This window comes from Engystomops pustulosus, chromosome 1, assembly GCF_040894005.1.
Source record: "Engystomops pustulosus chromosome 1, aEngPut4.maternal, whole genome shotgun sequence".
Classification (NCBI taxonomy): Eukaryota; Metazoa; Chordata; class Amphibia; order Anura; family Leptodactylidae; genus Engystomops; species Engystomops pustulosus.
Window position 1 is genome coordinate 20,596,537 of NC_092411.1, and position 16,811 is coordinate 20,613,347.

General features: G+C 45.4%; 2 protein-coding genes across 3 annotated transcripts; both read left to right on the forward strand.

Moving 5' to 3' along the window:
• The first annotated feature begins 733 nt into the window (after positions 1-733).
• LOC140127025 (nuclear pore complex protein Nup155-like) lies at positions 734-1,530 on the forward strand. The gene is made up of 3 exons (XM_072150752.1): positions 734-873; positions 957-1,111; positions 1,404-1,530. The coding sequence occupies exons 1-3, from the start codon at positions 778-780 to the stop codon at positions 1,528-1,530; spliced, it is 378 nt and encodes a 125-aa protein (XP_072006853.1). The 5' UTR covers positions 734-777.
• Positions 1,531-3,509: 1,979 nt separating this feature from the next.
• Positions 3,510-7,455, forward strand: LOC140065089 (uncharacterized). 2 transcript variants are annotated; one of them, XM_072112613.1, is made up of 8 exons: positions 3,510-4,074; positions 4,178-4,215; positions 4,892-5,596; positions 5,705-5,743; positions 5,938-6,188; positions 6,543-6,599; positions 6,839-6,865; positions 7,001-7,455. In XM_072112613.1, the coding sequence occupies exons 3-5, from the start codon at positions 4,893-4,895 to the stop codon at positions 5,984-5,986; spliced, it is 792 nt and encodes a 263-aa protein (XP_071968714.1). In that variant the 5' UTR covers positions 3,510-4,074; positions 4,178-4,215; position 4,892; the 3' UTR covers positions 5,987-6,188; positions 6,543-6,599; positions 6,839-6,865; positions 7,001-7,455. The 2 variants fall into 2 exon arrangements, with proteins under 2 accessions (XP_071968714.1, XP_071968800.1); XM_072112699.1 differs by lacking the exon at positions 3,510-4,074 and having other exon boundaries at positions 4,081-4,215; positions 6,842-6,865.
• The last annotated feature ends 9,356 nt before the right edge of the window (positions 7,456-16,811 follow it).

The following is a 16,811-nucleotide window of genomic DNA, read 5'->3' on the forward strand; positions in this document are numbered from 1 at the left end:
AAGTCCATTGGCGGAAAGGATCCTAAGGGGCTGGGGCTTCATTTTCATAAGAACGGGCAGCCAGGAGGACGCTGCCGGCTTACAGGCCTTCCAGGAGAGGTAAGTGACATTCAGCATTAGGAAAGGACGTCTTTTAAACACTTATTACATCATCTTCATTACATTGTATCCTACAGACAAATCAAACGTGAGCTAAGTATCCTTAGATGATCCTTAAAGGAAACCTACCACTTGAAGTGGCAGGTTTCAGATGCAAATACCGAGCACCAGCTCAGGGTGAGCTGGTGCCGGAGCTTATTTTTGTTAGTGTTTTAAACCGCGGTATCGCCGGTTTAAAACACTTTTTAAACTTTATAGCCGGCGCAGGGAGGTACGCGCTCGGCGCTTACCGTGCGCGCGGCTACATAGGAAGTGAAGGAGAGCCGCGCGCATGGTAAGCGCCGAGCGTGTACCTGCCTGCGCCGGCTATAACGTTTAAAAAGTGTTTTAAACCGCGATACCGCGGTTTAAAACACTAACAAAAATAAGCTCCGGCACCAGCTCACCATGAGCTGGTGCTCGGTATTTGCATCTGAAACCTGCCACTTCAAGTGGTAGGTTTCCTTTAAAGGGGTTGTCCACTTTAAGTGCATTCTGGCAAATAATTGATGTTGTTTGTGAAATAAAAAGTTATACAATTTTCCAATAAACTTTCTGTATCAATTATTCATGGTTTTCTAGATTTCTGGATATGATTCGATAAAAAAAATTGATCGAGATACTTTTTAGTTTGAGCAGATGCTGAAGCTGGCCCAGCGATCTTCTGATGAACTCTTCAACATTGCATTGTTCAACTGGCTGATCCAAGCGGATCTCACAGACAAGCTGCTGGAGGTGAGGGGGACGTGGTACCATATAGACCCGGACATGTACATAGGTCCTAAACATTACATCACAATATTGTATTATATTCCCAGCTCAATTCTCCCTTCCTGGAGCCTCATCTTGTACGGATGTCTAAGATCGACCAGAACAAAGTGCGGAGCATGGACTTATTGTGGAGATACTACGAGAAGAACAGGAATTTCAGCAGCGCTGCCCGGGTGGTGGCCGAGCTCGCCGACATGGACAGGTAGGAGGCATCTGCCTTCACATCTGTAGTCATTTTACATTCAGTCCTACAATATAAATCTCTTTCTGGAAGTGATCAGGTGAAGGATACGGGAATAATACGAGTAACATGATTAGAGCTGAGTGTAGGGAGGTATATTCCCCCTCCACTGCTCTGATCTATTACCCCAAATTACTCCCATTCATATAAATCCTCTTACATTGCTGATAATTTCCTCCTATTAGAACTATCCATGTATATATAGGGCTCTTTATCTCCCATAGACCCTCATTAGTTTTCCCTTTCCTTTCAGCACGGATATTTCCCTTAAGCAGAGGATTGAGTGTTTATCTGTCGCTATTGTTAAGGATATCACACTGGTCTTGGACGCCATCTTACATACTGTCAGATATTTTAGACTCCGCATTCATTTCACATAATTTGTTTAGTGAAAACTAAAGTTTGGGTGGGGTTTCTATTCAAGCAAGAGAAGTACAAAACACAAAGGGGCAGATTTACTTACCCGGTCTAGTCGCGATCCCGCGGCGCGTCTCCGACAAGGATTCGGGTTCTGCCGGGATTCACTAAGGTCGTGTGCCCGATGTCCACCTGGTGTCGCTGCTGCACCGAGGTCCGCCGGAGTTGACCTTCTTATCCTCGGTGTATGTAAGTGCTGATCTCACGACACAATTTTTTTTTAAATACCCAGTTTTTCCAAATCCGTCGGGTTTTCCGACGGCCACGCCCCCCAGATTTCTATCGCATGCAAGCCGGCACTGATGCGACACAATCTGATGGCGTGTGCCAAAAACCCAGTGCAATTCAGGGACAAATAGCACAAAATGGCAATATTCGGGAAACCTGGCGATTCGGCCCCTTAGTAAATGAGCCCCAAAGACTTAATGCTCGCTAGCACCACCTAGGGGAAGGTATTCAGGAGAGCACCTGAGTTTCAGTGGCAAAAATAATCTAATCTTCAGTAAGGACAGTGTGGGGCAGATTTACTTACCCGGTCCAGTCGCAATCCCGCGGCGCGTTCTCCGACATTAATTCGGAACTTGCCAGGATTCACTAAGGTCGTGCACCCGATATCCACCAGGTGTCGCTGCTGCGCTGAGGGCCACCAGGAATGCTCAGACTACATTGACTTTGTTTGTCGTCTGTTACCGTGGGGACACAGTCATTGGGACATATCTGTAGATTTATAATATTTTTTTTCAAGGGGCTCCTCCTATGATTACAACCAAGTGGATTATTTGCATAATTTGTTAAAACCCTTTGTTCTTAAAAATAAACACATAAGAAGTTTGAAGAAAAGTGGATGTTGCCAGCCGTGGCACACACCTACCTGTATGTCAGTGTGCTTGGTTTTAAAGGACGATCTACCACCAGGATCAAGGATTTTAAACCGAGTTCACTCCTACAAAAATCACATATGCCACTCACAACACAACGTATCGATATACAAACGTGAAAGTACCTCTTAAATAATTTATATTACTAAGAGCAGTGCGGTGTGTACTATGTGCAGTGTCCCGTGTAGTGTGCAGGGGGCGCCAGATTCAGGATTTATGATGCTGGTTCTTCATGAATCTGGCGCCCCCTGCCCTGCCCCGACAGACTGCATCACTTTTTTTGGTGCACCTTTAATATGTGGCGTGTGACACACTTATGTCAGACTTTGCATGTTACAACTGACGCGTGGTCAGACTTGGCACAGGAACGCGCCCTGATTTTTATCACATAATGCCTAATGCAGCTGACACTTCTTATATACCTGGGCAAGCAGTTTACACTAAAAATAATGTGCAAAGTCTGACAGAAAACTGGCGCTTGGCCCTTAGTAAATGAGTCCAATGAATTAAAGATGTGTTTTTTTGGTATGCTTGAAGTGTGAATAAAAAGGAGGATGTTTGGGTTCTGGTCCGGCGCTGACTGGACTAGAAGTATCGGAGTTGACAGGAAACGCCTCATCCAATCATTGGGTTTGGGGGATGACATCACTTGCTCTAAATCTTTGTGGTGCATTGACAATGCTGATTGGCCAAAAACCTTCTCTCCCAGTGTATATATACAGATCCCCTGCATTATAATATTTAATTATCTATTATTAGAGGAAATTATTTAGAGTGTAGTGTCATTCATTAGGAGGGATAATGTACCTGCACACTGTCCCCATTGTAAGTTATAATCTCCATATGGCCCCTGCTAGTGAGCTGTAATATATACATGGAGCCTTCATGATAATTAATATTAATCTCTGAATAAAATCATTATATAAATCTTTGGCTTCAAACTTTACTTGGACATGACCATCATTGTATGTGGCTATGGCTGCCTGTACACTGTTTGTCCCTCCTAGGACCCTGTAGCCATTGCTATGGTTACTATAGTACGGTAGTACTGATCTTCCATCCTCTTTCCGATGGCCTATCTTTGGTGATAGCGATGGCCGCTGCGGGGACCATGAGACAACTGTTTTGTGAGACACCTACTCTGGGCCTCTCCTGAGGACAGACCTATTTCTGGCCAACCCATTTAAAATGTAGTGATTTATTCTAGTGTGGGTCCACAGGGGGCAGTATTGGAGGAGTTATGGTTTCTAAAATGGTTTCAGTGGGTTCAATATAAAATAAAAACTGATGATGTTCACTAGGAGGGTCCTCCAGGGGTGACACTAAAAGCCCCCAAGACCCTGAGAATGATAACACCACAATGACACGGTATATAGATCAGATACATTAGATTGTGTACATTTCTTCTGTAAGGGATTTGATTGGCTGTGGGATTGTTAGCTCCTCCCCCACATATTATGACATAGGTCACACATATCAATCACCCAATCAGGACCCAGGAATCTGCTGGAGCTGCTTGTGATGTCACGGAATGTTCCGTTGGCTCCTCCTGCTACGTTATGACATCACACGGGTATATAAGGAGCGGCGGAACTTTCACACCTCTGAGGGTTTTTGTAGGCGTTTGAGGTAAGTCCGCTGTGTCCTCAGCTCTGGTTATACTCTTCATTGTCTGCTATCATGGCTCCTTCTCTTCAGTAATGGCCACTTCTTTACATTTCATCTTTTACAGAGTTGGTGCTGGTTGGTGATTGTTTTGTGATTTTTGCGGTAAGTCCCTCTTTTCAATAAATGTACATTAGGAGGGAGGGGGGATTGAGGGAATTTATTATTGCGCCGGCGTCAAAAGATTATGGGTTTGTTCACTTTCCTGACTAGTTTGGTGAAAGGGGTGTAACTTCTTGGAAAACGGGGTTTGGTCTAAATTTGTCCAAGTGCCCAAAAAATTAGGAGCTAAAAGCAGGTGTAACAGTGGATTTATCCTAACAGCAGTGTTGTCGAGGTCTGCACTGTTACACCCTGCAACACATTACTAAATCCCCCCAATGTGTGATATCACCTCCTATGGACGAGCCCTATAGATGTAGTCCAGGAGATAAATGAGGCAGGCGGGGGTGTACCTACTATAGAGGCGGCTGATGAGGAAGTCACTGCCAGGGGGCCCTTGGGGAGAGGGGGCCTAGCCCCGGTTTGTTTCCTGCTGTATACAGCCACCATTGAGTGATACCATAGATGTATGTAAATCCATATACAGTCAGTGCCCTCTAGTAGTGGCTGCCAGCCGTATATTGGGAGCTGCCGTATTATTAGCTTACTAGGTTGTAGCTTCTGGGCTTAGGTTGCGTTGATGATGGTTTTGGTCCACATATAATTGGTATCTCATTTCTTTGTCCGTAGAGATAATCGTTATTGTCCATGAAAAACTGACTGTCTTATTTATTTATAGGATGGAGGACGACGAGGTGGTGGAGGAGACGTTGGTGGAGGAGTTTAACATCAGGGAGTTGGAGGATGAGTTGTGGGGAGAGGCGGAGTGGAAGAACATCGGAGAGGTGGAGGAGACGGAGGTGGAGGAGTTTAACAACAGGGAGTTGGATGAGTTGGAGGAGGAGTTGTGGGAGATGGTGGAGAGGAGGAACATCGGAGAGGTGGAGGAGATGGCGGAGAGGAGGAACATCAGAGAGTTGGAGGAGATGGCGGAGAGGATGAACATCGGAGAGGTGGAGGAGATGGCGCAGGGAGATAACATCGGAGTGGCGCTTCACAACAGGGAGTTGGATGAGTTGGAGGAGGAGTTGTGGCAGATGGCGGAGAGGAGGAACATCGGAGAGGTGGAGGAGATGGAGATGGAGGCGTTTAACAACAGGGAGTTGGATGAGTTGGAGGAGGAGTTGTGGAGGATGGGGCAGGGAGATTACATCGGAGCGGTGGAGGAGACGGCGGTGGAGATGTTTAACAGCAGGGAGTTGGATGAGGAGGAGTTGTGGCAGATGGCGCAGGGAGATAACATCAGAGAGGTGGAGGAGTTGGCGGTGGAGGAGTTTAACATCAGGGAGATGGACGAGGAGCAGTTGTGGCAGATGGAGGAGAGGAGAAGGAACATCAGAGAGATGGAGGAGGAGGAAGAGGAGGAGGATGAAGATATGTGGGAGTAAGTATATGATCTATATCATAAGACAAGTTATTGGGGTGGATTTATTATGACTGGGCGCATCGTATATGTGTATATATCATGTATCTTATCGCATTCCCCAAACAGGTGGCGGTGCCGAGTGATGGGATCGGAACCCCCGACACGGTAATTACCTGATACTTCTATTCTGTTTAGGACTCCAAATAGAAGGGGCTCATTCTGTAGGTCCCTTTTTTGTTTAATAAAATAATATTGGAGGGCACAAGAGGTATATGAGGACACAGGGGGCTTATATGAGGTTGTTTTGGGGTTTTTGGCTTTGGTATCGCCAGTAACCAGTGATGTGTTTTAAATTTTAGGATGAGGAGACTGAAGATACCTCCGTTTTATATAATGGAAACCGTGTAAGTCTATAACCCGGGCCACACTGCTGAATAACAGGGGGGTCACAAACTTCATTTCACATGACCACTACCCCATTCAGATAGAGAGAAGACGATGGAACTAGATTTATACTTCATTTATGTTCTTTGTCTTACAGCGAGGAGGAGGATGAACCGGAGGAAGAGGATGAGGAGGCCGTCGCTGGGCCAAGCCGCCCGTCTACCCAGTAAGTGACCCAAAACCATCGTAATGTCTACAATTTTACAGATGATGGGGGAGATTTATCATACGCCGGAGCACGGATGATAAAGCACCCCCCCCCGCCACAGTGGAGGCATCATGAGGCTTAGATGTATGTGCTGGTGCGCTGGGTTTTCAGACACAACTATGGCAGGTAGACCTGGAGTAGCTTTGAGTAAAAACCTGACAATATTCATCGGTGAATGTTCACAGATTTTTATAAAGTGTGCAGGCACGGGGCAGGAATGTCGGCAACCGGGTCTCACGAGCCCCCACTGCGCCACAATGATCATGGCAATTATTCTTTATTTTTATTTTTTATACTTTATTTTTCCATCAGGCCAAGACGCCGGTGGTGGACACCAAAGTGCTTCAGCCGAGGCAGCAGGAAGCAGACGTGAGTAATCGGCTTATTTTCTCTCTACCTCTGGAGGACACTAGGGGGCGCTCACTGCATAGGGTTGTGTATCACTACTCTAATAGAGGCAATGAGCTCCCCCTAGTGGTGGCTTTGTGCTTTTATGCCATTTATGGTTAATGGGGGATGATGGTGGTTGTTGTTCTGGGCACTCATTTCCTCCCTTATCTGTATCGGTGCAGTGACATGACTGATGTTTCATCTTTCTTTTTCTGCAGCAGCAGAGGAGGTCAGAGAGTTGCAAGGTAAGTACATGACTCTATGCTAAATCCTCTTTACCCTTCCCCTAGACTGAGTAGAGAGGATGGTTGAGGGTCTCCATATCAGGACTCACCAGTCACTAATGTCACCACAATCCCCTGTGGTCTTGTCTCCTGCAGGTTCTTCAGGTTCTTCTTGTGCTGCTGCGGTGCTGACCCCAAGGAGTAGAGGGATCGTTCTCTCCTGTTTCTGGCACGGTGCAGTAAATCAGCAGCTCTGTTGTCCCCTGCTCAGCGCTCATGGAAACCTGCAGATATCTATTCTGTAACATGTGAAGGTAGCAGGCCACAGAGTGGACCACAAACCCGGCACCTGTAAACTGCTGCAGCGATAACTGCTCCTGCAGACCCAGTCTCTCCGCTTCCCGCTGCCGGGCTGCATGGGACCAAAACACCACCTTCCTCCGGGTCCTGCTCAGTGCCCTCCATGGAGTCACCGCCACCATCCTGCACCTCGTGCTCCAGCTGGGATAATGGAATACACGACAATGCCTTGTGCCATACAGCATCAGAGACAAAGTAAGTGCCCGGACGCCCTTCTCCTCAGCACATGTTCTGCCTCCAGCACTTGGACAGTTTTATTCTTTCTCCATCACATGACAAATCCTCTGTACTGCTCTCCTATAAGCCCGAGTAGAGAGGATGGCTGAGGGTCTCCATATCCGGACTCACCAGTCACTATTTTCACCATAATCTCCTGGTCTTGTCTCCTGCAGGTTCTTCAGATTCTTCTTGTCCTGTCCGCACAATAGAAACACCATTACCAGAGTCTCTTTATAAGAGATGGACACAAGCCCACCCTCTGCTCACCCTCTGGATCGTCTTTGGCCGCCCTATTTTTACACCTACCAGGGACCCTCTTCCAGGGAAAAGATGGCACATAAGCCCAGAAGGAACATCCAGACATGGACCCCCTTATCTTCTCCACTGTCATGGAGGACTAACTGCCCCCACCCCAAGTACTGATCAAGAATAAAATAATGAAACCACATGAAAGAGTTTTTCAGTTATTTACACAAATATTCCATAAGCATTTTACCGGGTGGAAGAGGGGAGAGGGCACAACCCCCCATATGTGACCACAAAATATAATATACACCCCAAGACCTTACTGTCCCCAGTGCTATATAACGCAGCCTTTGTCTTCCCATACAGTACACTGTCCTCCTCCTGGGTCACCCCCACTTATAATGCCCCTTTCCTGTACACCCCTCCTTATACTACCCTACTATTTCCTAGCTGCTTCCTTATAACACCCCCTTTCTGTAGTTTATGCTCCCTGTGATGTTCTGCACCCCCTTGAGGGAACTTGAGCTCAGCTTCACACCACTTTTGACAGACACCCCCTGTACACAGAGGGGCACAGGAAGCGAGAGAGAGAGGCCCACGTGGCTACCAACCTGGCATAATGCTCGCTCACAACCCTGACAGGCTGAGACCCTTTTCTAGATTCTTCACCAGTTCTAGAATGTAAGGAAAATAACATTGTGTGAATAATGTGGGGGAAGGGGAGTAACATAGAAGTAACATTACAATTAAAATCCCATGAAGGGAGAATCATCTGAGAGGTGGAAAGGGGTTTATTTTCATTACAATCATTCTAGAAAGATGGAGCCTGGAGCAAACTACAAGAATCTTCTCAATGGAGAACATTGGGGTCATTTACTAATAGCCCGAATCGCGTTTCTCTGTCGGGTTACCCGAATATTTCCGATTTTGCACCAATTTTCCATGAATTGGCCCGGGATTTTGGCACACGCGATCGGATTGTGGCGCATCGGTGGCGGCATGCACGCGACGGAAATGGGGGGGGATTGGCCGTACAAAAACCCGACGGATTCGGAAAAACCGCCGCATTTTTTTAAAAAAAAGTGTCGCTTGACAGGCGCTTACCTACACCCACGATCGGACTGGGAACTTCAGTGCACTCCTATGAACTTCAGCGCAGTAGCGACACCTGGTGGAAGTCGGAGGAACTACCTTAGTGAATCCCGGCAGAACTCGAATCCTCTGCAGAGACCGCGTCGCTGGATCGAGAATGGACCGGGTAAATAAATCTTCCCCATTGTCTTGTATAAGAGATGAGCCTAGAGAAGAGACTAACATCAGTGATAGTAGGACAGAGAGGACACAATGGGGGAATTTATCATAGCACAGCGCTCCTGCCCCAGCGTATTATTTAGGGCACGCGCCCATGTCAAGCCGGATACATTAAGTCGTGGGATGTGTGAGATCCTGACCGGGTTCTAGTTCTGTTCTCATGGTTAGATGGGCCAAAAGAGATTGTGGAAGAATTAAGGAGTCATATGTAATAGGATTAAGAGCTGACAGAAGAGGGACATCAATCAGATCACCAGAGACCTGAAAACAATCCTGGGTGTGTCCAGTGGTAGTGGTAATGGAGAAACAGCTTGTCCTTATATGTCCATTGTCTGCAATGTCACTTCAGTCCTGGATAACAGGACATTACATTGAATAATATAAGATTTTAAAAAAAACACAATTACGACATACATAATACACAATATAACCCAGGACACAATTCAAAAAAACATTTCCCTTGCCCCTTGTTCCCCCCACTACTTTTAGAGTTTTGAAAGCCCGTAGTCATATAGCCATTGGGCTAGGGACTGCAGGCAGGCTTGGGGTCAACTGGAGGTTACTTGGCACGTTTCCTTTGTAAGAGATATATTCCTCTACAGACGCCATTTTGGATCCAGCGGAAGCCATTTTGGATAAAGCGGACGACATTTTAGTCTTAGCCGGGGGTTATGATGACCACTGTCAGCCATGTCATGATTTGTGACCTGTTTGCTTAGTTTGCCAGCTTCTTCTTGACACTTGTTAGAGATGGTTGTCCCTCAGCCTGTTTTCTTCCCCTTATCCTGTTTTGGTTGGCAAGAAGCTTTTGGAGCCATTCTCTGTACATTGTGTAGCTGGGATAATATATACATTCTGTTTATATGAGAACAAGGTCTCTGGAAGAAATGGTTTATAGTTCATAAAACATTTTGGAAGAATGTCTTGGAGTATATTCTCTCTGCAGGAATCCAGGCGGCCAGTGACCAGAATTGACAATGAGCGCTCGGGGTAAGTCTACTTCATTGTCTGCCTTGACTGTCACTACTGTTTCACTGGCTGGATGGACTGGGTAAGGTCATCTCCTTGTGTGATATTATGTATTTTGCCTTTAAATGTCCATATATAACAGTATGCTCTCTATAATTGTGGCAAAGAACCACTTGTAAGGTGACTGACAGTGATTGGACACCGATGGACAATCAGACAGTCTGTGATGTTAGCTGAAGCTGTGAAATGGAAATAAGTAACCCTTAGATGTCCACAATGCTAGAGTGGGAGGTGTTCTGTTGGTCAGATTATCATTGGGGGTCATTTACTAAAGGCCCGATTCGCATTTTCCCACCGTGAGACCCGAATGTTTCCGATTTTCCTTGAATTGCCCCGGGATTTTGGCGCACACGATCGGATTTTGGCGCATCGGCGCTGGCATGCACGCGACGGAAATGGGGGGGCCTGGCCGAACGAAAACCCGATGGATTAGGAAAAACCGCCGCATTTAAAAAAAAAAAATGTGTCACGAAAATTGCACTTACCTTCACTAGGAATAGGCCGGTGAATTTCAGGGCATTCCAGCGGGTCGCGGCGGACTTCAGCGCAGCAGCGACATCTGGTGGACGGCGGAGGAACTACCTTAGTGAATCCCGGTCGGACCCGAATCCACAGCAGAGAACGCGCTGCTGGATCGCGAATGGGCCGGGTAAGTAAATCTGCCCCATTGTGTCTGGGATAATGTTTGTTTGGGACTGGTTTTGCCCATAGATTGTGACAGAGTTTAGATTGCAGAGACCTGCCCTGGCCAAGTGTGCTTTCCACTCTCTTTGGGGAGTCACACAAGACTGTGAGAACTAGTGAAGGATAGCAACATGTTTTAGTCAGAGTCTGAAAGACAGTGATTTGGTATAGAGTCAGTCTAGTCAGGTAGTGACTTGGTGTAGCCTCCTTTGTGAGAAACTGGAATCCTTCAGAGTGCCCGCTGAAGAGAGAGGCAGGCGATAAGGGACATTTCAAAGTTTTTGATGCGGAGAGAATTTAAGAAAAAGAGTTGTTATGTATTTTCCTCCCTAGAAAAAGATTTAGGATCCAAACCAGCACCCTCTTAGACTCCACCCCTCTACCTGGTAGGACGCCCTACCATCCTTCAGTGGCCATCTTAAAACGGTTTTCTCAGGTTGGTGAATTGCCAATGGCTTCACTCTGTTGGCAGCCATAAAGGATGGTTGAGGATGATAGTTGTAGAAAACAACTGTTTTTGTTGTAGTGTAGCAGCTGAGCACCCTTGTACAATCTTGATAGATGTCTGGAATAAAAGCCGGCAAAGGTGAATATTTTCACTGATTCCAGATTTCTGCTAAGAGGATTCTTGGAGTAGGAAGTTGTTTGTTTAATTATGGTCCAGTTAAAACTTATTTGATCCTGACGATTAGAGTAAAATTACTATAATAAAAATGTTCCAATATCTCTGGTACCTGCTTTTTGGAGTTTGTAGTGTAAACGAGGGGGCAGCTGCATTATTTGTGTTTTGTAATCTCATCTCAAAGCTCACAGGCTGGTAACCTTGTAAATGTTTACAAAAGGTGGGGGCGCAACGCTGCATCCAGTGTCTCACAGTCTTAAAGGCTCAAAGGATTCTGCTTGTGATGCAAGATGGTGCTGATGATGTCCCCCTGTGTTCTCCAAGAACCGACTAAGCAAGGACAAGCCCCCATTCTATGATAGAGCCTATGACTTTTGTTTCCTTTCTGACTAAACACCAACACTTCATTTAAGTCTACCTGACTTTTGTTGAGACTTGGGAGTCTGGCCAGAACTTTATAGAGAGCACGGAACGCTGGGCTAGAGATAGATAAGAAAAAATCCCATATGTATAGATGGGCTGAAGCAGAGACCTAAACAGTTAAGGTAAGAGTACCACAGGAACTGTTTACAGCTTTTGGACACATGGGGTATGACCTGACTGTGTAGTGTACATCTAGTGCACTTGCCAGCTATTTTGATAACAGACTAGAGACATTTCTTCCAGACTGGCATACAGAGGGACCAACGAGACTGTTACAGAAAGCCAGGGGGAACAGAGACCAGGGTCGGCAGTTTCACAGACCACTGCCAAAGTGAGACTGACAACATTTCCAGAAGTGCCAGCCAACAGACCCAAGTGGGCATATTTCAACTGTGGGTAGGAGAGACATCAACAAAGTGAATGAAGTGAAGGGGGGTGAAACTCCCCCAGCCAATACTCCATACTCCACGGCCCTACAGGGAGTAGACTTACAGACTATCTCCTACTGGATGATGTTCTCCTTTTACAGTATGTGGATGACCCTACTGTTTTGTGCCTCCATTTTACAGGTTTGCCAGGATGAATCTATAGCCCTAATGGGGGTCATTTACTAAGGGGCCGATTCGTGTTTTCCCGACGTGTTACCCGAATATTTCCGATTTGCGCCGATTTTCCCTGTATCGCCCTGGGATCGTGGAGCATCGGCGCCGGCATGCATGCAACGGAAATCGGGGGCGTGGCCGAACGAAAACCAGGCGGATTCGGAAAAACCGCCACATTAAAAAAAAAAAGTATTGCAGGACTCGCTCTTACCTTCACTAGGAATAGGCTGGTGAACTTCAGTGCATTCAGGCGGGCCGCAGCAGACTTCGACGCAGCAGCGCCACCTGGTGGACGGTGGAGGAACTACCTTAATGAATCCCGGCCGGACCCGAATCCACCGCAGAGAACGTGCCGCAGGATCGCGAATGGACCGGGTAAGTAAATCTGCCCCAATTTGTTTTCTGTTCCAAAAGGGTTGCAAAGTTTCTGGAGACAAACTCCAGTATTGCCAGGAGAAGGTGGTCTTCCTAGGCCACTGCTTCTCAGCCACAGGCAGATACCTGACAGAGGAAAGAAAGCTGGCAGTCCAGAATGTGCCCCTGTCCTGAGGCCCTAAGCCTCTTCACATGATTCTAGGACTGCCCAGCTACTGCAGGCCTGGGTTAAGGTCTGCTGCTTCCAACTTGATGTTGCCCCTTTATAACTGCATTGCCTCTTCCCCATTTGCCCTTAGTTAGGAGGCAAATCATTCATTTCACAGCCTTAAGCTGGCAAATCCTGTCTGCCCCGGCCCTAGGCACATCCCACTGCACCAAACCTTTTTATTTTGTTTTGTACTGAGTATCTAGGCCACGCCAAAGGTGTCCTAGCCCAGGAACGTGGTGGTCTCCCCAGTGACCCATTATTAGGCCCGGCTAGACTCAGTCATGAGGGGAGCCCCTCATGTGTCAGTAGCTGCAGCCAGCAATCTGCTCAGCAAGGCCAGTGAGTTGATCCTAGATCCTAGATCACCCAGTTACTGTGCAAACCCCATATGACATGCACAGTGTCCTCACCCAAGTGCAGCCCAAGCATCTGAGCAATGGCCCCAGAACGTCACACTGACAAGGTGCACAGTTCTGAATCCTGTCATTCTGCCACCAGTCTGGCAGATTCAGAAAAGAGGGGAGAGAAGGTGCTTAACCCAGATGTTGAGTTATTTTTCTCATAGATGGCTCCAGGTCTGCAGGAGAAGACAGATGGTTCTACACTGGATATACAGTGGTCAGTGGTGCACATGAGGTAGTACAAGCAGAACCACTCCCTCCACACAGGTCAGCGCAGGAGGTGAAGTGACGGCACTCAGGGAAGCGCTACAGCTGGCGGAAGGTAAAAGGGCGAACATCTATACTCAAGGTGTATTCCTGGGGTCTTTAAGAATGACATGCTGATTAAAGAGCTCATGTATGCTCTCTTACATGTGGGGATATCATTGTGCCACTTTCTGACCTCCTGCTGCTGCCACCTCCACACTCTGTCATTGTGCCACTCTGTGGCCTACCATGTTTCCGCTACCTGCATAATTTATCATTGTGCCACTCTGTGGCCTACTCATGCTGCTGCCAAAAGCAGAGTGGATACAGAACACACAGGACATGCAAATATTCTATTTACTGGTCATCTCTGTTTTTGATGCACTCCTGTTTGTTTTTGGCTTTAGCAATACTGATGATAGATTATTGACCGATTGAAAGAGGACGCTGACAGATGAAATGAAGGGCAAAATGATCAGTGACGTCAATGTAGAATTACTGCACTCTTTTGGGGGGCTTTCCACATGTATCCGCGTTTAACAGAACAGGTTCTGTAGTAATCTATGGAATCATCTGATGTCAGTGTAAAAAGAGTGCACTCTTTGATGTTATAGTGGGATCTTGGCCCTCAGCTCAGTCTTTTCGAGCTGGCACAGACATTACCTTGTCAGACTGCGTTCCCGCTCCGCTTATCTGGTGAAGTCTGTAGGTGTCCATGGAATTGAAGAGTGAAGTGATTCTAAGAGCCGCGGCTGTCATGTGCATGTCATACTAAAACACAGCATTGTTTGAAAACCAAACCACGCTCCCTATGCATATTTAAGCATGGCACAAAATTCTATAACGTCCTCTGGCAATGGATGGATCAAGTGGTTAATATATTTTATATCACTGGTGGCTTCAGAACATTTTTTGCGGCTCTTTATACAAATTCATATCCGCTGTGTACATCCCAGGTTTTAGTTCCGGTATTTTCCCATGGACCAAAAGAACATGACGGGGCGTCCCCCTCCCCCCATGGTATTTAATTCGGTACTTGAAATGCTGGCTTTCACAATGCGTCACTCAGGGATTTTTCACGGCATACAGGTGGGTTCCCAAGTCCAACTTATGGCCTTATTTGCTGATGACATATTGGGGGTCATTTACTAAGGGCCCGATTTGCATTTTGCCGACGGGTTATCCGAAAATTACCGATTTGCACTGATTTTCGCTGAATTGCTCCTGGGATTTTGGCGCACATGATCGCAACGGAAATCGGGGGGCGTGGCCGTACGAAAACCCGGCGGATTCGGAAAAACTACCACATTTTTTAAAAAAAGTGTCACTTGACACACGCGTACCTGCACCTGGCCTTGCTTGGTGTACTCCAGTGCATCCCGATGGCGGACGTCGGAGGAACTACCTTAGTGAATCATAGCAAAAAAGGAACGTTTATCCAGCAACCAGGCTTTTTGAATCTTGTAGTAAAACTTCTATTTATTTCATCATAAGGATAAAAAAGGTTAAAAGAGGTACCATGAAGCAGACATCTGACGCGTTTCGAACTCTCAAGAGTTCTTAGTCATAGACAAAATTCTGACAAATGAGTACAATCATTATAAAGACATTTGTAGCGGAAGTAGGAACCGAGCAGGTAATTAGTCACGTCATAGATCCAGGTGGTGAAGGGGAGAGGAAAGGAGAAGAATTAAATGTAGTAAAAAACCATAAAGACATGAACAAACCAATATACAGAAAGCATATATAACACGATATCATAAGGACTAAAGTTAATATATATACATGAGGTCGTTTTTCAGATTTAAGCCATACGGAGTTCTAGTTTGCATGGTAAGTATCCAATATGCTTCTCTGTTTCGCAGGGCTTTAACCCAATATCCACCTCTTTTTGGGCGTTTAACCCTTTCTATGGGAGTGACTGTTAATTGTGATGTTTCTTTGTGCTCCCCTTCAGAAAAATTCCTCATCCTACAATTATAGTGGATTTTTCATTTTGCCTAAACAAATATTGTGTACAAAGTGGTCATTGAAAACATTTTTTGTTTAAAATATACATTTTTTAAAGCAAAAAAACCTTCTATATTACGAGCATATGTCACAGCCAACTACGTCCAACATGTCAGATTCCAATATCCCTCTGTCTTTCTTTCTCGGTCCAACAAACCAGGACCGTCTGAACAAAGCCAAAGAGTTGTTTTCTATCAAAGTGAATATTAATCCTCCTGAACGCACTTTAAAAAATATTATGCATGACTTAGATAAAACTATGACCTCACATTTGAAAGTATGGTGGGATTCAATCACCCTGACAAAATACATAGAAAACAATATGATACCCAGGGGATTAAGAATTTTAAAACTCCCCACAAACCAATACAATGACGTTTTCTTGAATGAATGGCAAAGAATCTTATCAGACTGTTCGCTAAAATTGATTGCTTTAATCATCCAACAAGAAGAATCTAAACTCACAGAGTTAAACACTAGAATAGAGACGTTACAACAGGAGCTCACTAAATATCAAATTACACCTGAGTTTAATGATCTCCAAACCAAACTGAATCTCACATTACAAAAACTGGAAGATACTATTACTACAACCAAGAAAAATAAGTTTGAGAGAGATCTCAGGGATTACAATGAAAATAAAGTATACACTTGGAAATCCTTTAAACATCCGAGATCAATATTGAAAAACAGATCTAATAGAAATTACAAAACTTCAAATAGTTCATTGGATATTGATACATCGGATACCTATACAGATATCTCCGACTCAGAAAATACTAATACTCAAAAAAATGTCTCTTTTCAAGGTATGCAAACCAGAAGAGGTTCAAAAAACGATTTAACATACAACCCCGACAAAAACAAAAACACAATCGCAGGTCGGGAAGGAAACACAATCAAACCCGATTCAAAGAAGACCTACAACAAAAAGCAGAAGTAACAAATACAAATCTCCCTGGATCAAATGCAAATAAAAATCTTTCAGTAGTAAATTTATCTGCATGCATTTTATCGGATACCCAAATAAAACTTTTGTCTAAAGGTTTAAGCTTTATTCCGTCAACCAATATGAATTTATACCAAACGGTAAAGGATGTGAACAAATTCATAAGACTTTTAACCGTTAAAAAACATTTTTTTCACACGGATAAAACTGAGCCGGATACGATGCAACCAATACTAAACAATGAAAACTATTTTTTCAATCTTCAAGGAACTGCCTCGT

What these genes read in the sequence shown, in the direction of transcription:
- LOC140127025 (XM_072150752.1), top strand. Translation starts at nt 778, where the DNA reads ATGCTGAAGCTGGCCCAGCGATCTTCTGATGAACTCTTCAACATTGCA. An exon ending in TCACAGACAAGCTGCTGGAG is followed by an intron (nt 874 to 956) that starts GTGAGGGGGACG and finishes TTATATTCCCAG; the next exon opens with CTCAATTCTCCCTTCCTGGA. An exon ending in GAGCTCGCCGACATGGACAG is followed by an intron (nt 1,112 to 1,403) that starts GTAGGAGGCATC and finishes CTTTCCTTTCAG; the next exon opens with CACGGATATTTCCCTTAAGC.
- LOC140065089 (XM_072112613.1), top strand. Translation starts at nt 4,893, where the DNA reads ATGGAGGACGACGAGGTGGTGGAGGAGACGTTGGTGGAGGAGTTTAAC. An exon ending in GAGGATGAAGATATGTGGGA is followed by an intron (nt 5,597 to 5,704) that starts GTAAGTATATGA and finishes TTCCCCAAACAG; the next exon opens with GTGGCGGTGCCGAGTGATGG. An exon ending in GGATCGGAACCCCCGACACG is followed by an intron (nt 5,744 to 5,937) that starts GTAATTACCTGA and finishes TTTAAATTTTAG; the next exon opens with GATGAGGAGACTGAAGATAC.